Source organism: Plecotus auritus, assembly GCF_963455305.1.
Source record: "Plecotus auritus genome assembly, chromosome: 6".
Classification (NCBI taxonomy): domain Eukaryota; kingdom Metazoa; phylum Chordata; class Mammalia; order Chiroptera; family Vespertilionidae; genus Plecotus; species Plecotus auritus.
Genome location: NC_137773.1, coordinates 143,233,997 through 143,257,102, shown reverse-complemented (window position 1 = coordinate 143,257,102; position 23,106 = coordinate 143,233,997). Strand labels below are relative to the sequence as shown.

The following is a 23,106-nucleotide window of genomic DNA, read 5'->3' as shown; positions in this document are numbered from 1 at the left end:
AAGCATGCCAGCCACCCCCTTCCCCAGCTCCTGGGTACTCGCCATCTGTCACTTTCACAGGGAAGCTGGGGCCTGTCGTCACTCGTGGGGGCCACGTGCTGGGCATCCGGGATGTGGCTGGGCTGGAGCTCTGTGTGGGGCAGGCGGGACCCTGCCCTTGGCCCTCAAACTCCACCTGCAGCGGTTGGGGCTGAGCCTCCCAGAACTTCCAGGGGCCTGGGTCCATGTGGAGCACCGAGCTGCTTCCCGGGGCTGCAGGAACCTGCCATCGGGAGGCCCGTGCCCTGGGTTTGGTCCTGGCGGCTGCTTTCCGGCTATTCGGGGACACATGTCTTCCTTCACCGACCTCAGTGACCGCCCTCCTTTCCTCAGGCCTGCTTCTAGAGCACTGAGGATGGGAGTGGGCAGAGCCCCCTGCCTGGGGTCTGCAGCAGCCCTGTTTGCTGAGCCTACACCCTGGGGACCCCCAGGACAGGCTGGACCTGCCGTCCCCCAGGTGGCCAAGGCGGAGCTCAGGGACTCAAGGACAGACCCACCTCTCAGCTTAGCATCGCAGGGGACAAATGAGCTTTCAGTCCTGTCAACAACCACTTTCCTGTGCTAGCTTCAGAGCGAAGGGGGCATGGGGGCAGGGTAGGGGAAAGGTTGCTGACCTGCTTTCTCCTCAGGGTGTCACATCTGCCATTGATAGGTACATAAACAGGAAGTCCTGCCACGTGGCTGGCCTAACACTCATGAAACCCGAGTTTGTTCACTCAGCAAATATTTGCTGATGCTGCTCCCCAGAAGCCCCGTGCTGGGCCAAGGGCAAGATGAGACTGGGGAATCGGTCCCTGTTTATTCATCATTTATCGAGCGCCTTCTGCATACTAATAACAGCCAGCACATATTAGGCACCCACAGTGTACAACCTACTAAAGACACACAATCTCCGCTTTTCTCAGCAACCCTGCAGAATAGGGAGGCTTGTTTCATTGCAGAGTTTAGAAAACCGAAGCTCAGAGAGGAGGACTGCATGCAGAGGGTTGCACAGCTAGGAAGTAGCAGAGATGGGACTCAAACCCAGGCCTGTGTGAGGTAGAACCTGAGCTCTTTCAACTGCTGTCAGCTTCCCAGGTGTCAGAGGGATCAAGACCCAGCCCCAACCCTCGCTAGTGGGTGAGGGGACAGGTGGGAACAGAGCCTGGGCACCGGGATAAGGGCAGTCCTTGACATATAGGGTGGGGAGTAGGCTTTAGGGGCTTAATAGAACCTCTACATGCACCCAAATGCTTACTGCTGAGTGAGTGATCATATGAGGATGCCCGCTGATTTGAGGGGGTCTGGGAAGGCTTGGAATGTGGGATATTTGAGCTGGATTTTGAAGACTGTGGAGTTTTGCTAGGTGATAGGAGGAGAGATAAGCCTTTCGGGGTGGAAGAATGGGCTTGGTCAAAGGCCTGAGGGTAGGACAGTCTGTGCTATGTCCAAGAGTGTCCTGTCTGCCTGGGGCATGGGCTTGTGGGGCAGAGGCGTGGGGTGTGGGGTGTTAAGGTGTGGGGTGTTAAGCGTGCTGAGTAAAACGCTCTCGTTTGGCCATAAGGGGGTGTTGGAGAGGCTTTTGGGGACATGGAGCGCACAGGCCAGAGTTCTAGGAGTTCACGTGCTCCTTGCCTCCCTCGAGCACTGGGCATGGAGGCAAGAAAGGACATTCTGGAGGAGGGTACAGCCCAGGCAAAGGCTGAGAGCAGGACCAAGCCCACTCTCCAGGGCAGTGGTCCATGAGGTCCTGATGGAGTTGGAGGGCAGGGGGTGCTGACCACTCTTCTCCCCCACCCCCCGTTTCCCACAGAGCGCAGCCCTTGAGTGTAATTTTGGGCAGGAGGAGATCTTTGAGGCCGTGTGGGTGAATGACTCAGCTGTACTCTGTAACCAAGTGGTGGTGAGTGGTGTGGCTCCAGCGGGGGCAGGGGGAGGCTGCACAAGTCCACGTGCTGCGCTGTCTTCTTCCCACCTAGCCTCCTGCTCCTGTTGGTCCCCCCATTCCCAGCAGCTCTGCCCCCATCTGTCTCCATGCATCCTCTCCCCCAGCAGAGACCCGAACGTCGCCTACACCCCTCATGCTTTCCCATCCTTTTGCAGCTGCACACGACCCAGAAGAGCCAGGTGTTTCCACTCAGCCTCCAGCTAAAGGGACGGCCAGCTCGGTTCCTGGACAGCCCTGACCCCATGACAGGTTGGAGCCCCCATCCACCCGGCATGGCTACAGGGGACTCAGCCACAATGGGTGGGCTCAGCCGTGGGCGGGGTCTCATTCCAGCGCTCACTGTACAGTCACAGCTGCCCCACCTCGCCATTCCCTAATACACACAGGCTCTCGGATGCCAGCCCTGCCAGCCAGTACCTGGTCATTTAGTATTTGCTTATTTAAGAAAAACAGCAACCCAAAGATTTATTTTTTACTCAATTTACATACTCATAGGTTGGCTTGGGACTCCACTCTGTGCCATTAATTTTTTAAAAAATTATTTTTTATTGCATTTATTGTGGTGACATTGTAGTACGTATGTATTGAGCAGCTACTCTGGGCCAGCTACCATGCCCCCGGGTCATCTCCATGCCAATGGCCGTGTAACCTCGGGCATGTCCTTACCCTTCCCTTTCCAGGCCGCAGTGTCCCCAGGTGAAATGAGGGCACAGGACCTTCTGCAAAGGCTGGGATGACGCACACAAAGCTAGCGGGTGCCTGGGGCACCATCAGCCCCAAACGGTGGTTTGAATCAACAATGAATGGGGGAGCCCCTCCCCCACAGGCCACAGTCTCATATGTGCTCTCATATGTTTGAATCAACTCTCCAAAGGCCTGTCTGTTCATGGGGAGTCTCAGACATCCCTAGTGGACATGGGCTCCCCATATCCCCACCACGGAGGCCTCAGACCCAGCCTGCACACCGAGGCCCTGGAGAATCCTCCCTGAAGGACTTCTTGGGCCACTCCCAGGGCCTGTGGCCTGCAGAACCCACGTTGCTCAGTGTTTCCCAACATCCCGGAGCTCCGCTGTGGGGCAAAAAGACCCACTCAGACCTGAGTGTGAATCCCAGCTCTGTCACTCATAGGCTGTGTGACCTTGACCAGTCACTCTACTTCTCAGAGCCTTGTCTCTTGTATGTCAAATGGGGCTAATAAACAGTTCCCATCTGATAGAATTGAGGTGGGGATGAAGGCTATTAATGAGGCTGTGGCTGTACTGGGCTTAGCACAGGCCCCAGAAGGTTTGGAGAAAGTGCTAAGAACCTTCTGGGGTCCTGACCCTCAGAAACAGGACCTGCCTCTGGGTGGGACACCACAGTGAGTGGGTGAGTGTGGAGGGGACAGCAGTAATGGGGGGCTGACCCCTGTGCCTCCATGTCTTTCCCAGTGGAGGTCTATAACTGCGCCATGGGCAGCCCCGACTGTTCTCAGTGCCTGGGCCGGGAGGACCTAGGCCACCTGTGTGTGTGGAGTGACAGCTGCCGCCTTCGGGGGCCCCTGCAGCCCCTGCCTGGAACCTGCCCTGCCCCTGAGATCCGGGCGGTAAGCACACCCCCCGCCCCCATGGAAGCCCCTTCCCGTGCTCCTGCACAGCACAAGTGCTTGCACACGCCCAGCACGCTCATGCGCTGTTACCTGTTGAACACCTGGGTGCTAGGCCTCTGCAGGGCTGGAGACATCGCCGTGAACAAAACAAAGTGCCTGCCCTCACGGAGCTCATGGTTTAGATAGGGGTGAGTGAGGAAATAGGTTACATACAGGAGGCGGCAAGTACTGCGGAGAAAAGTCGCAGGGCAGGGGCCTTGGGAGTCGGGTGGCGGAGATGCCGGACGGACTGTCTCCAGTGTTATAGCAGCGGCAGGGGACATGGTGACAACGGAGGATGCCAGTTACTCCCAAGCCTCTGTTTTAATTAAGAAAAACGTCTCAGGGAATGATTCCGATTGCTTAGCCTGGGGTGGGTCAGGGGAGGAGTCTGATTGTCTTAGCCTGAGTCAGGGGCCCATCCCAGGCCCAGTCAGCCCTGGCTGGGATGCAGGATCATGTGGTCAGACGTGTCTACCATGAGTGGACCTCGGTATCCTCAGGACACGCCCCCCCCCCCCCCCCGCAACAAATAGCATTGAGTGTGTACATACACCACCCTGGCCCCAGACCCTAGTGGGCTTAATCACACACACACACATCCTCACTGGCAGCCCCAGTGACCTGTGAAGTGACTAGCAATCCCAGCATTCTCAGAGCCTCCCCTCAATGGCCGGTCTGTGTGGCCCCACCTCCCCCTGGGTGCCTGAGACAGTGGCGGGGATCCCTGCCAGCATCCCAGCCTCAGAACCCTATTCTCTGGTCACCTGGCAGATTGAGCCCCTGAGTGGCCCCTTGGACGGTGGGACCCTGTTGACCATCCATGGCAGGAACCTGGGCCGGCGGCTCAGCGATGTGGCCCATGGCGTGTGGATTGGCGGTGTGGCCTGTGAGCCACTGGCTGACAGATACACCGTGTCAGAAGAGTAAGTAGCAGGCAGCCCCTGGGGCAGTTTGAGTGACCTCTGGCCTCCCCTCCCCGACCTGGCAGTGTCAACCTCATCTCTGCCCTCCCTTCTCCCCTTGGCCATCCCACCCTCCTCAGCAGACACCCTTCTGTCCCCCGCCCCCCGAAGTTGCTCACTCCCAGGTCTCCTGGGCTTTGCTCCCATCATTCCCACCACACATCATGCCCTTTGCTGCTCGGGACACCACTCAACCTTCAAGTACCCACTCCTCTGGGAAGCCCTCCCATGTTCCCCTAGACCAGTCCAACTTCCACAGAAGCCTTGCTCTGATGAAAAGAAAAAAAGTGCAGTTAAGAGAGTGTGTGGGCTGCTGGTGAGGTGCAAAGATCCGGGCCTATAGCTATCGGCCTGTCCTGAGGGGCTCTAGGACACCTTTGGGAGCAGGGAATGAATGAACTGGATGTTGTTTCGGCCCATATGTCAGGCTTGCAGATAAGGCCACCAGCCCAGCAAGTGTTCTGTGGTCACAGAACTTTCAAGTGTCCTAAGAGACTATCTTGTCTAACCCCTGTCATATAGTTACAGAATTGTGGGAAAATTGTAGAGTAGGGGGGCGGTGGTCCCTGGGAACAGCCAGGATGACATTTGGGGGGCTCAGTGGTTGTTTTCCAGCTGATAGGGAACTCGAGGTAATGCCCTCAGGCATGTCCCAGTTGAATGCCAGCCCCAGCTGTGAGTGGAAGGGACAGGTGGTTGAGTGCAAGGATGGGGAGCGCACACATCCTGGGGTGCAAGTGCGGACATTGTTCAAGGGAGAAATGGGGCAGTGCCCGATAGACCCCATGCTCCGCTAGCTGCTGTCCTGACCAAAGCTGCCTCCCCCAGGATTGTGTGTTCCACGGGGCCAGCCCTAGGGGCGTTCTCAGATGTGGTGACAGTCAACGTCTCTAAGGAGGGCAAGTCACGGGAGCGCTTCTCCTATGTGGTAAGGGAGGCCGCCGCCCACTGTCCTGCCCACCCACCCAACCAGGCTCACCCTGGGCTGGCTCGAGGCCTGACCACCTGCCTCCCACCCCACAGCTGCCCCTGGTCCACTCCCTGGAACCTGCCATGGGCCCCAAGGCAGGGGGCACCAGGATCACCATCCACGGGAGCGACCTCCACGTGGGCTCCGAGATCCAGGTCCTGCTGAACAACACAGAGCCCTGCACGGAGCTCATGTAAGCCCCTTGGCCCCAGCTGCCCCGTCCGGCCCATAGAAACCATGGGGCTAGGGGGCTGGAGGGGTGGGGGTGCTACCCTGGGATCAAGCATCACCCCTTGGCCAAGCCCTTTCCCCTCCGAGCCTCAGCTTCCTCATCTGGTAGGAACAGGGAGTTATGGGAAGTACTCTGTGCCCAGCATACAGTAGGTGCTTCATAAGTGACAGCTGCAGTAAAATGGTGGTGATGGCATACACTCTGAGATCCTTAGCTCTTGGTGAAATAGCTCTGTCTTTATTATGCACTTAATGTGTACCAGGCTTCATTGATGGGGACAAAAAGATGAGCCCAACACAGTCTCAGCCCTCGGGGAAAAGCAGACGCTCCCACCGGAAATAGAAATGTCCAGTGGGGTTGGATTGGGAGAAAAGTGGGCTTTCAGAGCCACGGGACAGGGCCCTCGCCAGGGGCAGGAGTTGGGAGAGGAGCTCTGGGAAGGCTTCTCGGCGGAGGTGGGACTGGGCAATTGGGAAGTGCAGGCAGGGTCAGAGAGAAGGGAAGATATTCTGCTGGAGAGGACAGCCCGAGCAACGTGTGGCAGTGGGAATATAGAAACAGATTTATGTACAAGAGGGCAGAAGAGCAGGTTGGGGCCAAGTGAAAAGGCCTGTGCCCCTGGTCAGTGGGGCAGGGGGTGTTGGGTAGAGGCAAGCAATGGGAGGTGGGGGCCCTGCTGACAAAACTCGCTGCCCTCCCACAGGCGCACAGAAACTAGCATCACCTGCACAGTGCCCGGGGGCACCCTGCCAGCCCCCGTGCCCGTGTGTGTGCGCTTCGAGCACCGTGGCTGTGTGCGTGGCAACCTCACCTTCTGGTACATGCGGAACCCGGTCATCATAGCCATCAGTCCCCGCCGCAGCCCCGTCAGGTGAGACCCTGGCCCCGACCCCCAGCGGGTCTAGCTCTCTCGGGCTGCAGGTGGGCTGATGGGCTTGCTGTCCCCACAGCGGTGGCAGGACCATCACAGTGGCTGGTGAGCGTTTCCATATGGTGCAGAACGTGTCCATGGCTGTGCACCACATCGGCCGACAGCCCACAGTGAGCGGGGCAGGGGACTGAGGTGGTGGGGGTGGCTGGCAGCCCTTGCTCTGCTGCATCTCTCCATCTGTCTCTCCTGTCTCCCCATGTCTTCTTGTCTCTCTCTCCTTCTCTGTCTCCCTAAACCTCAAACTCTCCCCATTTCTCCATGTCTGTTTGTTCACCCCCCACCCCAACCTTGGCCCGTGGCCCTCTCCCACCAGCTCTGCAAGGTTCTCAACTCCACCCTCATCACCTGCCCTTCCCCGGGGGCCCTGAGCAACGCGTCGGCGCCAGTGGATTTCTTCATCAACGGGCGGGCCTACACCGACGAGGTAGCAGTGGCCGAGGAGCTGCTGGACTCCGAGGAGGCACAGCGGGGCAGCAGGTTCCGCCTGGACTACCTCCCTGACCCTCAGTTCTCCACGGCCAAGAGGGAGAAGTGGATCAAACACCACCCTGGGGAGCCCCTCACCCTAGTCATCCATGTGAGTGCCAGCGGGTGCCGGGTGAAGGCAGTGAATGGGCTGAGCTCAGCCATGGGCCTTGGTGAGCACTCCCCTCCTCTCCCACAGAAAGAGCAGGACAGCCTGGGCCTGGAGAGCCATGAGTACCGGGTCAAGATAGGCCAGGTGGCCTGCGACATCCAGATTGTCTCGGAGAGAGTCATCCACTGCTCGGTCAATGAGTCCCTGGGCACAGCTGAGGGCCAGCTGCCCATCACGGTGAGTGGATGGGGCACTGGAGGCAGAGGCCTGTCCCTGGCTCAGCACCCTGGAACTGAGCATTTTCATGCTCAGTAGTTCAGGCAGGCAGAGCTTGACATCCCCACTTGACAGATGAGGAAACAGGGCCAAGAACGTAGGGACCTGCTCAAGGTCAGTGATAGGCCTGATGGGGCTGGACTCTGAAAGGCCATAAGAGATTGCCCCGTTCTAGGTGCTCTCCCCAGAGTCTGGGCTGCCAGTCATCACACAGGATCATGGAGGGCAGGGAGCAAGAGGAGTAGAGAGAGGCCCAGAAAGTGGGATCTTTTCTGCACCGTACCTGCTTGCATGCCTCCTGGGCTGGGGAGCTCATTTCCTTACAGGCAGCTCTGACTGGGAAAGCTCCCTTTCGTCTGCACCTCGGTCCCAATTCTGCCCTTGGAGTCCTCAGACACCGCCTGTTCCCAGGACGACCCTACAGATACCTGGGGACAGCAGCCACACCCCGTGAACAGCCTTGGCTCCTCTGCCACGCCTCCCAGGCTTTAGTAATAATGACAGCCCCCTCTCCCGCCCCCCCCGCCCCCCACCTCCTGCTACTGAGTTTTTCCTCTGTGCCAGGCCCAGGACTAAAAGCATGACAAGCGTTATCTCATTTAGTCCTCAAGCATCCCCTGGAGGTGGGCGTGGTTGTCTGTGTGTTAGGTGACTTGCCGCAGGCCACCTTGCTAGTTAGGAGAAGAGCCGAGGCATAAGTCCAGGGAAGCTACAACCCCCTCCCCTCTCTTGTGCAGATCCAGGTAGGGAACTTCAACCAGACCATTGCCACGCTGCAGCTGGGCGGCAGTGAGACCGCCATCATTGTGTCCATCGTCATCTGCAGCGTCCTGCTGCTGCTCTCTGTGGTTGGTAAGGAGCCCCCACCACCCTTGTGACACCTTGGAGGGCAGGCCTACCTCCCTTGCCGCCCTGAAGATGGGCAGATAGAAGGCATAGCGGGCTGGGGGCACAGCTTGAACAGACGCGTGGAGGTAGGAACAGGTCCTGCACCCAGAGGTGGGGTGAGAGGGGTGCCTGGCTACAGCACGAATGGGAGGATAGATGTTGGGAGGGCACGCAGAGGGATTTGGAACCTTTCTATCTAATCATTAGGGAGCTGTTGAAGGTACTTAAGAGAGGGTTGTTATACCACTATTAAAGCAGTGGTTATAAAGGTAATATATTCAATGTGGCAGAGAAATTGAAACCCTCATACACTGCTGGTGGGGTTGGAAAATACTTTGGCACTTCCTCCAAATGTTAAACAAAACGCTACCATGTGACCCAGCAATCCCACTCCTGGGTGTCTACCCAACAGACATGAAAACATGTTCACACAAAACTTGTGCATGAAAATTCATGGCAGCATTGTTCATAACAGCCAAAAAGAGAAACAACTTAATGTCCATCAACTGGTGAATAAGTAAAATGTAATGTATACATACACACAAGGGAATACTGTTCAGTCATAAAAAGGAATGAAGTACTGACTCGTGCTGCATCATGGCTGAGCCTTGACAACATTATGCTAAATGAAAAGCCACTCACAAAAGACCACATGTAGGATCCCAGGTAATGGATGTACAACTAAAAGCCATTAGAATTGTCTTCTTTAAATGTATGGATGGATTACATGACGTGTGCATTATATCTTAACAAAGCTGTTTTAAAAAAATACTCAGTGTAGAAAATTTTAGGGAATCAGTGAACCAAAAAAACACACCCATCATTAACACCCTGTATATTTTGGTATGTTTCCTTAAAGTTTTATATAATATTTATAATATGTACAAATATATATTACATATAAGAATATATTTTAATATTACATATATTACACATATGTATCCCTTCTCCCAATTCAGAAAGGGATTATATAATACTGATTTGTAATCTGCTTTTAAAAGTTTCTCAATTCACAAGTAACACTAGGTCATTGTAGAAAGAATTTAAAATTCTTTCTCGCTAAAACGAAAAAAAACACACAAATCACCTATAATTCTCTCTCATGTAATCCAGCCATAGGGAAAGCCACTGCTTACCACTGTTTTACATACACACATACTTCTTTTTATAAGAATGGGACACTGAGCCTTATTTTACTGGTTTCTCCAAACCCTTTGCCCTGTAGGAGTTAGCCCACTGGGGAGGGGAGGCCTGGGCCACCTTGCCACACCTGTCCCCGAGGAGGTGGAGCTGAGGCCCGACCTCTCCCTCCAGGCCCTGCGCACAGCAGGTGCCAACAGAAGCTTTCCAAAGGGCTTCAAGGCCTGATCCCCTCTCCACTGCCCGCAGCCCTATTTGTCTTCTGCACCAAGAGCCGCCGCGCTGAGCGCTACTGGCAGAAGACCCTGCTGCAGATGGAGGAGATGGAATCTCAGATCCGAGAGGAAATCCGTAAAGGTAGTGGGCGGGGACCATGCAGGACCATGGGCCTCGGCTTTCCCAACTGGGGAATGGGTTCGAGATACGCTCACCTCTACCTTCCTGTCACCAGGCTTTGCTGAGCTGCAGACGGACATGACGGATCTGACCAAGGAGCTGAACCGCAGCCAGGGCATCCCTTTCCTCGAGTATAAGCACTTTGTGACCCGCACTTTCTTCCCTAAGGTCAGCCGGTGCCCTCGTCTGCCACCTCAGGGGCTCTAGGCTGTGCCGCTCTAGAGGGCACTTTTATGCTTGTGGGGAAACTTGGCTAGTGTAGTGTGGGCCCCGTGAGCAGTGCAAATCCAAAGGGCCTGCCGGGAGGGGGCCCAGGTTCTACCCCCACTTTCCTTCATTATTCACTCAATGTTTAACTGTCCATAGAGAAGCTGGCTGCCAGCCCCTCTGCTCCCAGGGTGCCAGGCCTACCTCTCCCCTCACTGAGGGGGTGAGCAGAAGTGGCCCAAGCTTCGTGTGTCCTGCTAGTCTCTCTTACATCGGGCCCCTTCCCAGCCAGGCTTCTCTTGATCTCCACATACCTCTTCCTGCCCCCTGGACTCTGCCCACCCCTTCCACGCCTCTTTCTGTTCCTGGCTGCTGCCCTGTCCCCACTTTCCCTGGCCTGCCCAGAGCATTGGTGCTGATGGCCAACGCCCTCCTCACACCATGCAGCAGCCTCTCTGCCTCAGTTTCCCTTATTCCACACTCAGCTGCTTTTGTTTTCTTTAAAGCCTTGTGCCCTCTTGCGTTGCTACAGCTTGGCGCATGCTGGTTCCACTCTCCTTCCTCCAGGAAGCCCCCGGGGACGCCCCTCCCCACTCCTCTGGAACCCTGGGACGCCGTGGTCGTGGCCCATTGCCTTGTCTTTCTCTATAAAGTGTCCCTTTGCCTTGGTTGAGTGTCCTTGCATGCCAGTCAAGGTGTAGCCCTGCTGAGGTGCTGGGTCTGCCTCCACAGTGTTCCTCCCTCTATGAAGAGCGTTACATACTGCCCTCCCAGACCCTCAACTCCCAGGGCAGCTCCTCCGTGCAAGAGACACACCCACTGCTGGGAGAGTGGAAGGTGAGTATCCTCAGTACCCTCGACCCCCACCCCACACACACACTGGGGCCGCCTCGGCCACCCAGTCCCTGTCAGGCTCCACTTTCCAGTTCATCGGGTCCATTGATCCCAGTCACAGGGCTGGGGGTCGGGAGGAGAATCTGCCATTGGAAGGTAGTTAGCACTTCATCCCCAGAGGCATTGAAGCAGCCCCTCAGGGTGTTAGAAGTGCTGCCCCCAGGCCAGGTAGAGAGGGGAGAGGACTGGTCCTCCCTAGACATCCCACTCTGCCTGTGCCTTAGAGGATAGTTGAGAGGGTCCCTCATGGGGATGCTGGGTTACCCCAGGCACTCCTGCCCTTCTTTGTGCCCCACTTTCAATTCAGCTGAGCCATTGTTCCCAGTCACGGGGAGTTAGGACGCTCCACCATGAAAAGGTAGTGAATTCCCCATCCCAGGAGGCATTCAAGGAGCCATTCGGAGAGTCCTAAGTGCTGACCCCTTGGCCAGGCAGAGACACAGGTCCCCTCACCGATTGCTTCTGCAGATCCCCGAGAGCTGCAGGCCCAACATGGAAGAGGGGATCGGCCTGTTCTCCTCGCTGCTCAACAACAAGCACTTCCTCATCGTCTTTGTCCACGCCCTGGAGCAGCAGAAGGACTTCGCAGTGCGGGACAGGTCGGGCTGCGAGGCTCGGGGGGTGGGGCTCTGACTGCGGTCCCACTGGTCCTGGGTCAGCCTGGCTGGACCCTGGGCTCGGGAAGTTTGCAAATCACCATGTCCTCTGGGCAGCTAGCTGGCCTCCAACATCAAGTCAGGGTACTGGGGGTTCTGAGACCCCACATTCCGCCCCTTCCTGGGCCTGGATTCCACCCGCACAGGCACGTCAGTGATAAGGCCACCTGTAGCCACCACTGTGGGCCTCCCCCCCGCCCCCGGATCCCACTGACGCCCCATGCCCACCCACAGGTGCAGCTTGGCCTCCCTCCTGACCATCGCGCTCCATGGTAAGCTTGAGTACTACACCAGCATCATGAAGGAGCTGCTGGTGGACCTCATCGACGCCTCCGCCGCCAAGAACCCCAAGCTCATGCTGCGGCGCACGGAGTCCGTGGTTGAGAAGATGCTCACCAACTGGATGTCCATCTGCATGTACAGCTGTCTGAGGGTGAGGCAGGCGTGAAGGCGCCACCATATGGCAGGGACCACCGTCTCCCAGTGATAGATTGGACTTGGTTCGTCCTTCTGCCAACTCTTCCAGGAGAGTTATCCCTGTGTGCAGATGGGAGAGGGACTCAGAGGAGGGCAGGGACAGGCCCCGAGGGTCCATTATACAGACGGGGACGGAGGCTCAGCGGAGGCCTGGCTTCCTGTGAGGCTCAGAGCCCACTGGGGCAGAATAGAGGCCACGTCAGGGAGCTTGTCCTCAGTCATCAAACCCTCTCAGCCACTGAAGCTCTCCCAACATTAGGGGAGAGAGATGTGGAAACAGATTAAAATACAGCAAAGCTCAACCGCTGAGGCTTCTGACCGGGCTGGAGGGTTCCAGGTGGCGGCCTGAGTAAAGGTTAGAGTAGGAACGAGCCAGCTAAAGAATTGGGTGGGGAGGGTGTCCCAGGTTTTGGTGACAGCATGGGCAAAGCCAGGAGGAGGGACTGTTTCTGAAAGGAAGTCGGGCGAGTCTTTCTGATGAGATAAGGCTGGGAAGTCCAGGGAGGCCAGGTGGTCAGGGCCATCTGCCTTCTGCCAAAGGGACCCCATTAGGGCTTTTCTGCAGAGGCCAGGAAGTCATCTGGGGACCCCAGGAGAAAGGCAGAGGCCTGACTGAAGCCCAGAACCAGGGCCTCAGATCTCCTGGGTTTGAGTCCATTCTTTGGCACAAACCAGCTGTGCGACTTGGAAAAGGCATTGCCCTCTGTCTGTCATGTGGGCCATGCCCCTGGGTGTGGGGCTCGTGAGGGCAGGCAGCCTGGAGGAGCCCTGTGGTGGGGAAGGGGGGTGGGGATAGAGCAGAGGCGGTTGGGCCTAGGACGGGGCCCTCACACAGCCCTGAGGCTCTCCCGGTGTTACTGGTCTTTGCCTGCACTGGCTGCAGCAGGGCCCGTAGGGGCTGCAGTGGACTCTGGACCCAGCTCCTAAGGCCTCTGTGTGGCTTCCCTTCTGAGCCTTTGTTTCCTGCTCCAGAAAGTGGGGCCTCAGTGGCTCCCACCGCCAGACCTGGAGAACTAGGTCAGGAATAAGAGTTGGCATGCTTGCCTGGGCTGGTGGGCTCAGTGGTTAGAGTGTCGGCCCATGCATCAAAGGGTCTCGGGTTCAGTTCCCGAGGCAACCAATTGATACGACATCATTGTTTCTCTCTCTCCCCTCTCTGTCCCTTTCACTTTCTCTAAACATCAGTGGAAGAAATATCCTCGGGTGAGGATTAACAAAAAAGAAAAAAAAAAAAGGAGTTGGCATGCTGTCTTCATCATCTTGCCAAATCTGCCTAACACTATTATGTACTTAATTTTTTTCCTTAAATCAGCTTACCATTTTACCTAAATATCTACCATCAGTGTAATTCCTGATCACTTGCTATAAAATGACCATGAAAATCAGCTCATGGCTGTGAACTTTATGAAAGGGAGACTGGCAAGGTGGGGGGAGGGGGCGAGGGCAGGAGAGTCCGGTTAAGCCCAGGACTCTCCACACTCACTGCGCTGTGATTTAGGTGGGGGCCACATCTGTGTTCTGCTTCCACCCAAACTCACCTTGGGAGGCTTAGCAGAAAAAGTCACAGGCTTGGGAGTCAGCCAATCCAGCGTCCAAGTCCAGCTGTGCCTCTTCCTGCTGGTGACCCTGGGCTGGTTACTTGCTCTCAGCCTCAGCAGTGAGGATGAAATGAATGAGCCTGCCCGCAGCCAGTGGTGTTCGACCGTAGAGTCCATGGAGATTTTAGGGGGCTGGGGGGACAGCACCAGGACCCAAAAGAAGGATATTAAACAGGCAGCCATGAAGCTGTTGGTGGAAGTGGGTGGTGAAGGTGTTCCGGAGGCTTGGGAGCTGGGATATGGAGGGCGGGCAGGGAGGCAGTGGGGGCCAGGCAGGCTGGGCCTCAGCCCCTGACAACAGCCCCTGTCCACCCCAGGAGACGGTCGGGGAGCCGTTCTTTCTGCTCCTGTGTGCCATCAAGCAGCAGATCAACAAGGGCTCCATTGATGCCATCACAGGCAAGGCCCGCTACACGCTCAATGAGGAGTGGCTGCTACGGGAGAACATTGAGGCCAAGCCCCGGGTGAGCCAGTGTGGGGAGGGGGGAGGGAGGGGGAGGACAACTGGGAAGCAAGGGGGCGCCGTCTCCTGAACTGGCTGGGAGGGGTCCCCACATGCCTGGAGGCTATGATCTGGCCCGGCCTCCTCTGGTAGGCTGTCACCTGCCTGGGCCCAGGGTAGTGACGGTGAGGACCGACTGACCTTTCCTTCCTCCTCTCCTGCAGAACCTGAACGTGTCCTTCCAGGGCTGCGGCATGGACTCGCTGAGCGTGCGAGCCATGGACACCGACACGCTGACGCAGGTGAAGGAGAAGATCCTGGAGGCCTTCTGCAAGAATGTGCCCTACTCCCAGTGGCCTCGCGCCGAGGACGTCGACCTCGGTGGGCAGGGGTGGGCAGCATCCCTTGGTGTTAGACTGTTTTGGTGGAGCCAGCCCTGCCTTAGTCAGACTAGTACACTCCTTTCACTCAGCAAATGGGCAGATGAAGTGCGCCCCTACTGGGGATCGAGCCCACAGCCCCGGGCATGGGCCCTTGACCGAGAATCAAACTGGCAAGCTCCGGATGCACGGACAATGCCCAATTGAGCCACACCAGCCAGGGCTGGTGGCACCTTTTCTTATTTCATCAGCAATGACAACAGTATCAACCCCGAGGATGAGGACATTTCCAGAGCTCCTCCCGGGGATGGAGCACGGCTCTGGCCTCCCAGCACCCTGTTCCCCAGTTTTCTCCCCACGCTGTTTACAGAGGGGGAAAGGAGGCGCAGAGAGAAACGTGGCATGCCCCAGGTTTCACAGAGAGCAAGCAGCCTCTCCCCGTGTGGCCAGGCTGGTGCTATCCCCTCGGCTGGCCCTGCCCCTGACCCCCTGCTCCCCGTCTCCAGAGTGGTTCGCCTCGAGCACTCAGAGCTACATCCTCCGGGACCTGGACGACACCTCAGTGGTGGAGGATGGCCGCAAGAAGCTCAACACACTGGCACACTACAAGGTGGGCTCCCAGCCCCACCCAGCCCGCACTTGCAGCCTCCCTGACCTGACCTCTGACCTCAGCCTCTCCCCTCCTGTCAGATCCCCGAAGGTGCCTCGCTGGCCATGAGCCTCACAGACAAGAAGGACAACACACTGGGCCGAGGTAGCGCCGCTGGACATGGGGAGGGTGGCCAGGACCCCTTCTGAGCAGCCCCAGTGGGGAGGCTGAGGCTTCACGAGGCTGGGCCGGGCTGTGGCCTCCTTGGTTGGGGCAGGGGCCAAGCCAGGCCCTTCTGACCCAGGACTGCTTGGCAGGGCCTGTGACCAGGCCTCTCAGGCTGACTTCCTGCGGGCAGCCAGAGAGAAGTCTCAGGAGGGCGGGGCATGGTTACCATGGGTCTGGGCAGCTGCCAGGCCAGAGGGGTGGCTGGCATGCCCATCGAGGCTTTGGGTTGTGTTTCTGCCTCAAATCCCACTGTCCACACCCTCAGATGCCCCAGGCTTCATGCTTCTGGGTCTCGGGGTTCCCTCTGAGGTCAGGAGCAGGATCTTGGTTCTCTCCCCGCAGCCTGTGAGGTCTGGTGGGAGCTCTGGGGTCGGGTGGGGGAGTGAGTGAGGGCAGCCTCCCTCCTGCCTGGGGCCTCGCCTCTCTCCCTGCGTGACCCTGTCTCTGTTCCTCGCCTTCGCTCCCTCCCTGCGTCTCCTCTCACCTGCATGTGCCTTTCTCTTAATGCCTTTATCTTTCTCTGTCTCTCTCTCTGTGTCTTCCTGGATCTCACTCATCTCTGTCTTTACATTTTTCTCCTTGACTCTGTCTCCTTCTCTCCATGTGTCTCTTTGGAACTCACCCTTTCTCCTGGTTTCCGCTCCCTATCTATTCTCTCGCGCTCTCCCTCCCCTCACTTGTTTATTTATTGTGTGTTTTTCCTCTCGCAGTGAAAGACTTGGACACAGAGAAGTATTTCCATTTGGTGAGTGCCCGGCCTCTGGCCCTGGGGCTCCCGCCCCTCACTGGGTGTGGACTTGGCTTCCTGCCACCTTGGTCCTCTGGGGAGAATGCTCCCAGGCTCTGGGAAAGGCTGGGGGTGGGGAGCGGAGATGGGCTCTGGAATCAGCAGGGAACCTGGTCATTTGTGCCGACCAAATGCCTCTGGGAGAAGGATGGGACCTCCCCTGGGAGGCGGAGGATGGTGCCTGGCACCGGCACTGACCACCGCTCCGGCCTCCCAGGTGCTGCCCACGGACGAGCTGGCAGAGCCCAAGAAGTCCCACCGGCAGAGCCACCGCAAGAAGGTGCTACCAGAGATCTACCTGACCCGCCTGCTGTCTACCAAGGTAGGCCCGGCCTCCTCTCCTCGCCTGGAAGGAAGGTCAGCTGTCCTCATGCCTGGGTGGGGCGAGAGCTCCTCCGTGGAGCCAGCGGGGCTCCCAGGGCGAGAGGCTAGGGCTTAGGGTCCTGCCTTTGCTTAGAGCCGTGAAAGGTGTCCGACAGACAACTTCTAAGTGAGCCAACGTAACAGAGGGCAGAGGAGGCGCAGAGGGGTCAACCATGTCCCCAAGGTCACCCGGCTTAGGTGGCAGTCTGCACCCTACATACCACATCCTGGCTCCACTGATTTCCCACTCTATGCCCCAGACTTTTCAGCACCCCTGTGAGGTAGGTTTCACTAACCCATTTCACAGGTGAGAAAACTGAGACCCAGAGAGGTTAGGTGGCCGGCTTGATGCAACATGGCTTCCACATTCACCAGTTCCAGTACCACAGTCTCCCCAGAGCCATTAGGGTCCCACTTACCCTCGACATGTGGTCCTGGGCTGATGGCGGGCACGCTGCTCTCCTGCAGGGCACGCTGCAGAAGTTTCTGGATGACCTGTTCAAGGCCATTCTGAGCATTCGTGAGGACAAGCCCCCTCTGGCCGTCAAGTACTTCTTTGACTTCTTGGAGGAGCAGGCCGAGAAGAGGGGAATCTCAGATCCCGACACCCTGCACATCTGGAAAACCAACAGGTGGGTGGTGGGTATGTGGGGAGGGCTGTGCAGCTCCATGTATCCCTGGGGGCAGCAACAGTGCGGGGGTTCAGAGCCCGGTTTCTCAGTCCACCTGCTTGGGTTCAGTCGCTACTATGCCACATCCCGGCTGTGTGATCTTGGGTAAATGACTTAACCGCTCTGTGCTTTAAGTTCCTCCCACCCCAGCTGTAAAACAAAGTCAATAAAAGTAATTCGCCTTAATTATAAGAATGAGGGAGAAGCAAGCATTATGTAAGTGTCGCCCTTACCATCATCCTCCCTCCATCCTTCTTGGGCAGGCCCTGTCAGCTCCATGTGACAGATGAGAACAGTGAGGCTCACAGAGATATGACTGCCCAAGATCACGCAGCCCTTGGATGGCTCAAAGCAGCATAATCTTGACTCCCATACCCAGTTTGCAGCCTTCTTTTGAGGCATGTCTTTGCTTTTTGGGGTCACAGATCCCAACAAGAAGTTGTTTAAAAAAAGCTGACCCTCAGAAAAAAATGCCACAGGCCCAGAAGTTTCTGTGCAGTTGCAGGGGCTTCTCAGAGCTCTGGGGGTGCATAAGCCCTGGCTGCTGAGTCACTGGGAGGCGCTGCAGTGGGAGTGGGGGTTTTACCAACCCTCTGGCTCCTGAGGCCAAGGCCTAGGATCCAGGCCCCACCCTCCTTCAGCCCTTGCCTGCTGCTAATGGTGGACTTCCTGCTGCCGTGAGAGGCTAAGGGAGGAGCCATGGGCTGCCAGGCGGGGTGGGGGTGCTTCTAATGAGAACCAGGACCTGGCTTGAGGCTCCTGCTGGAGACTCTGTGGGGGATGGGGTGGGCAGTGAGGGTGGACTCAGGCCCCTCCACCCAGCCAGGCCTGCAGCTCCTGACTCAGCCTCCTGCCCTGCTCCATGCAGGAAACGTGGCCTTAGCTGCTCGTAGCCCAGCCAGCAGGGATGGCCACCAACCCCATTTGTGGGTGAGCAGACCAAGGTCTCTAGAGGCTCCACCTTGTGAGTAGGCTACACCAGCCTTGAGGGGTAAAGCCAGCCTGTCCTCTGGGCCCGGCTGCCCTACCCTTGGGGTGGGCTCACACTGCCTCTGTTCCCCCATCCCACAGCCTTCCTCTCCGGTTCTGGGTAAACATCCTGAAAAACCCACAGTTTGTCTTCGACATCGACAAGACGGACCATATCGACGCCTGCCTCTCAGTCATCGCACAGGCCTTCATTGACGCCTGCTCCATCTCTGACCTTCAGCTGGGCAAGGTCAGCTGCTCCCGGGGGGCAGCCTGGGTGCTAATGATGGGACAGAGATTTTTCTGGGAGGGGAACTATAGGAGCTCAGGTCTGGGGGATGTGGGAGATGAACAGGGACATTCGGACCAGAGGAGACGCCCAGACACAACTACAGTCACAAACTGCATCACTAAAGACCGGTTGCACCTGCCTCAGGTGGGCCCAGCATCAGCTCCCAACATGTAGGCCATAGAGCCAGAGCGAATGTAGAAAACCTGCTTGGTCAGGCACAGAGTCATCTGGGAACCAGGCAGGCTACAGGCAGCAGTCCCGATGGTCAAGAGCCCTCTGAGTGGGCACAGAGAAGGGGTGGGCAGAGGCAACAGAGGACCAAGACCTCTGAGATACACGCAGGAGGGAGCCCCCTGAGGCATCTCTGCGGGGAGAGGAGAGAGAATGGTGTTCCTGGCAGGGGGAACAGCATGGGCGAGCAGGGAGGCATAAAAGAGTGCTCGCTGCTGTGAGCATTAAGGAGATGGTGTAAGCAGACCTGGCCGGGCAGGATGGAGGGTTCGTGGCCCTGCATTTTGCCCGTGACTTTCAGAGACAGGCCACGAGAGATAGTGTGGAGAAGTGATGCGTTTACTATCTCGGAAGGCAGGATGCCTGTGACAAAGAACTGGGAGTGTACTTGGCACATTTCGCTTTCGGGCGTTGAAAACATGTGGTGGGAAATATTCCACTGAGCCAGCAATCAGGCTTCCAGAAATCTTAGCCACCAAGACCTATAACCCGAAGCAAGGATGTAAACAAAACAGCCTCTGTGCGACCAAGAGCTGGCACCAAGCCCATGTACTTTCCCCCTAAAAGAAGTAGATCCCCTGTCAGGTCATCACCCTGACAGTCCCATAGAAGACAGGGCAGGGGTTCAGTGTAGAAGGACAGCAGAGGGAGGGGGTGAGGAGCCCCTGGTCTGAAGCTGGCGGAGTGGGGACACTCAGTGACGGGGCCTTCGTGTGGCAGCAGAGAGCTGGCTCGTCCAGAAAAAGACAAATCCTTTCCTCCTCATTCCCTCACTCTCTCTACCCAGGATTCACCCACCAACAAGCTCCTCTACGCCAAGGAGATCCCCGAGTACCGCAAAATCGTGCAGCGCTACTACAAGCAGATCCACGACATGACACCCCTCAGCGAGCAGGAGATGAACGCGCACCTGGCCGAGGAGTCGAGGGTGCGGCTGGGCTGTGGGGGGTCTGGCATTTGCCTGTCCAGTGAGGGGTTTGTGTACAAGCAGCAGGGTGGGCTGGGCCCAGGCTTGACAGGTTACCCACCCTTCCCAACTCCCGCCTTCTCTTTGCTTGTAGAAGTACCAGAACGAGTTCAACACCAATGTGGCCATGGCAGAGATTTACAAATATGCCAAGAGGTATCGCCCGCAGGTGGGTACCCCTGGTGTGTGGCACTGACCTTTGCAGCCATGGCACCCCCTCCCCATCTCACCCACAGAGAGATCCCCACTCTAGCATTTACATCCCAGGACATTTGTGCTTTAGGGCAGGTTAGCAGCTGTGGAAATCCAGGCAGGGTGTGCTCCCCAAAGACTGCCAGGGGACCCAGGCCTGTAGCCCCATGGCCCCTCTGCTTCTCCTCAGATCATGACGGCCCTGGAGGCAAACCCCACGGCCCGGAGGACCCAGCTGCAGCACAAGTTTGAGCAGGTGGTGGCTCTGATGGAGGACAACATCTACGAGTGCTACAGCGAGGCCTGAGCCGGCGGAGACCGTGTGGGGAAGGAAGCAGGCACCTGGCCCTCGACTTCATTTGGTCCCCAGTGCCTCTGACTCCGGCTGGGCCATGACTGAGCAGAGTCACTGGAGAGGGGGAATGAGGAGCCCCCCGCCCTGGCCCCTTGGGCACCTCTGTCCCCTCCTACTTGTCCCCAGGCCCAGCCTTTGGGATGGGGACTTGGATGACACAGCCAGTCTCTGGTAAGGTTCCCACCACCCACCAGGACAGCCTGGACGGTGCCCCGCACGTTCTGTCACAGCCAGCTGCTAAGAGCCCCGCCCGACTCGGTCCCGCAAATGAACAAACATAAGAGACCGCCTGGCCCAGAGGCCGCAGCCAGAAACACTACCTCAGCCTTTCTGATGGAGGGGAGGCCTCCTCGAACCAGCCCGTGATTGGTTTCCGATTTAACCACCAAAACGTCGTCTCAGTCTCCCCTCACCCAGAGAGGACCCGGGCCACACACAGTTCCGAGCAGTGTCAGATTTTCGTTGCTTAAGTGGCTACTGGTGGAGTGGGCAGCGCCCACGGCCCGTGGGGAGGCTCCTGGGGATTTCCCTGAGCCAGGGGGGCGGAAGACAAGGGGACCGGTGCTGGGCGATTGGGTCTGGGGGGCGCGGGGCTAAGTTGCACCAAGGATGTAGCTGGGCTACTTGATCTTGCTGGAAGTATTTCTAAAGAGAGCACCACTTTGTTTTTTTAAGAAAGCTTTTCTATATTAAACTCATCATGCACCAACTGTGAACAGCTGCCGCTTGTGCAGAGGACCTGGGAGGGGACCGAGGGGCTCCCAACGCAACACTGGAAATGACTGTTCCAGAGGATGGGCAGCTCTGGCACACACCCCCCGCCACCCTGAGAAAATCACGTCTTCTGTTCCTGTCCCAAGTGGCCCTCTGGCTGACCAGAGCCCCCGCAGCAGACCCCGCCAGCACAGGGCCTGGGCCGGAAGGGTGACCAGGATGCTCTAAATGGAACCTTCTTTATAATAAAAGCCTGATGGGAAAACCTGCTGCGGGCTCCAGCCTGTATCCTGAGATGGCCGAGGCGGGAAAGCAGTGCTTGTCCCCAGAGGCAGGGGACCCTGGCTCAGACCTGCCTCAGCCTTTGGAGGAGTAATGGCGATAGGACAGTGTGGCTGCCTGCTTGCCCTGGGCCTGGCCCAGGCGTTCCCTAGGCTCCGAGGGCACCATGGGACCTGCAGGAAGATGTCATGGCTGCTGTGTGCCACCCACCCCTGGTGGGCCCTGCTCCCAACTCACCTGTAGTTAACGAGTCCACGAGGAAGGGAACAGTGTCCTCCGTTTACAGGTGTAGGAACAGCACAGAGGAGGACTGCCCCCAGGTCGCAGCCAGGGAGCCGCGGGGGGAGAGGGGAGACAAGCCAGGTTGTCTGGGCCCTCACTCCTCCGTGCCATGCTTCTGCCAGACCAGTCTCCCAGCAGCCTCCCAATGGGAGGGGTGGTCCACACTGGAAAGAGAGCTGACATTTACACACCCCGAATTTTTCGTCCCTCTTAAAAAACGTATCACTAACCCCATTTTTCAGATGAGGAAACCGTTTCCCCCAGGCCAGTAGGGCAGGCTGTTCCTCACCGTGGCCCATGAGGACGGTTAACCTGACTGGAGGCCAGCAAATACCAGAACCCCCCAGCCCACCCAGCTGGGCCTGAGCTGGGGGTGAGGTTCACTCCTGACCTCCTGGAGAGGTCACTAGAAAGCATAGCAGCTCATTTTTTTCCTTCATGAAAAAAAATAAATAAGCACACACATTTACCAAAGGTAAGAACTAGGACAGAAAAATTCATACCATTTAAACAAAATCCTACAAATGCCAGTTTTTAAATTAATGAGAACAGAAAAGTGAAAAGAGAAAAGTAAACAATTTTTAGCTTTAAAAATAGCCTTTTCCTGTGGTATCTTCTGGGTAGAGAGATTCGTTATCTTTTCAAATTTTCTATTCTGAGCACTGATTCCTGCTTATTAAGCAGCAGATTTCTAATTTAAGTTATTAACACATTTGATAGAAAAAAACATTTTTTTTTGGTGTGATGCTAGAATTAAATACACTTCCTACAGAAACATCAGGAAGAAAAAAAAAAAAAAAAGAAGAAAAAAAAAAAAGCTACCTCAACCCACCCACGGTTAATATCTCAGAGAATGCCAAATCACATATTTGCCTGGGTTGGGGGCAGAGGAGTAAAAAATCGGGACCAGGGTATACACACCATTTTGAAACCTGTATTTTCCCCATGCAACAATATGTCAGTAACATCTTTCTATGTCATTAAATATTCCACAGCCTGTTTTAATGCCTAATTAACATGCAATTCCTTCTTGACATTTAGAAATGTATTTGCAAATGGAGGAAATCTCTAGATTCCAGGGTCATTTCTCAGCACAGACGGTGGCCAACGTCACTGAATCCCCCACCCGTAGTCCTTGTCTGGGGCCCCTGAAGACTTGCCTTGCAGCTACAGGCATCCCTTTGCTCCGAGGGTCACCAGCGGTGGGCTTTGGCGCAGTGTCGTCATGCAGAGGAGAAGACTTGCCCGAATTTCCTGGGTGCCAAATGATGTCCGGCCTCTGCCAGGCCAGGGTACTGCCCTGCCCGCAGCTCATGGAGGCGAGATGCCCAGTGATGCCCCCTAAGACCCTGCCTGGGTACCTCCCGCAGCCCCTGGCCAAGCCATGAAGAGCAGAGATGAAAACACACACCACCTTGTGAAGTGCTAGCCTAATCCCCTGCGTCAGCTCACGGTGCCCCTTGGGGCCCTACTGGCAGACACTCCAAGGAAGCTGTTGGCACATCTAGACAACGTCTTGTGTGAGGTTTGGGGAGGAGAGGGTGGGATAGAGAGCAGGGCA

General features: G+C 56.8%; 1 protein-coding gene across 1 annotated transcript in view; it reads left to right on the top strand.

Moving 5' to 3' along the window:
• The window catches only part of PLXND1 (plexin D1), a gene marked incomplete at its 5' end in the record, with an annotated part of 51,625 nt that extends 29,301 nt beyond the window's left edge, over positions 1-22,324 (top strand). Inside the window, 27 exons of the mRNA XM_080675578.1 lie at positions 1,832-1,921; positions 2,122-2,215; positions 3,398-3,552; positions 4,369-4,520; positions 5,388-5,487; positions 5,583-5,722; positions 6,465-6,632; positions 6,712-6,802; positions 7,006-7,269; positions 7,357-7,506; positions 8,283-8,397; positions 9,823-9,930; positions 10,025-10,137; positions 10,909-11,013; positions 11,539-11,669; positions 11,961-12,159; positions 14,119-14,265; positions 14,468-14,624; positions 15,130-15,233; positions 15,314-15,377; positions 16,151-16,185; positions 16,445-16,549; positions 17,059-17,222; positions 18,333-18,480; positions 19,541-19,681; positions 19,815-19,889; positions 20,103-22,324. Of these exons, the coding sequence (XP_080531704.1) occupies positions 1,832-1,921; positions 2,122-2,215; positions 3,398-3,552; positions 4,369-4,520; positions 5,388-5,487; positions 5,583-5,722; positions 6,465-6,632; positions 6,712-6,802; positions 7,006-7,269; positions 7,357-7,506; positions 8,283-8,397; positions 9,823-9,930; positions 10,025-10,137; positions 10,909-11,013; positions 11,539-11,669; positions 11,961-12,159; positions 14,119-14,265; positions 14,468-14,624; positions 15,130-15,233; positions 15,314-15,377; positions 16,151-16,185; positions 16,445-16,549; positions 17,059-17,222; positions 18,333-18,480; positions 19,541-19,681; positions 19,815-19,889; positions 20,103-20,219 (3,432 nt within the window). The 3' untranslated portion in view covers positions 20,220-22,324. The remainder of the gene's footprint in view (positions 1-1,831; positions 1,922-2,121; positions 2,216-3,397; positions 3,553-4,368; positions 4,521-5,387; positions 5,488-5,582; positions 5,723-6,464; positions 6,633-6,711; positions 6,803-7,005; positions 7,270-7,356; positions 7,507-8,282; positions 8,398-9,822; positions 9,931-10,024; positions 10,138-10,908; positions 11,014-11,538; positions 11,670-11,960; positions 12,160-14,118; positions 14,266-14,467; positions 14,625-15,129; positions 15,234-15,313; positions 15,378-16,150; positions 16,186-16,444; positions 16,550-17,058; positions 17,223-18,332; positions 18,481-19,540; positions 19,682-19,814; positions 19,890-20,102) is intronic.
• Between the last annotated feature and the right edge of the window lie 782 nt (positions 22,325-23,106).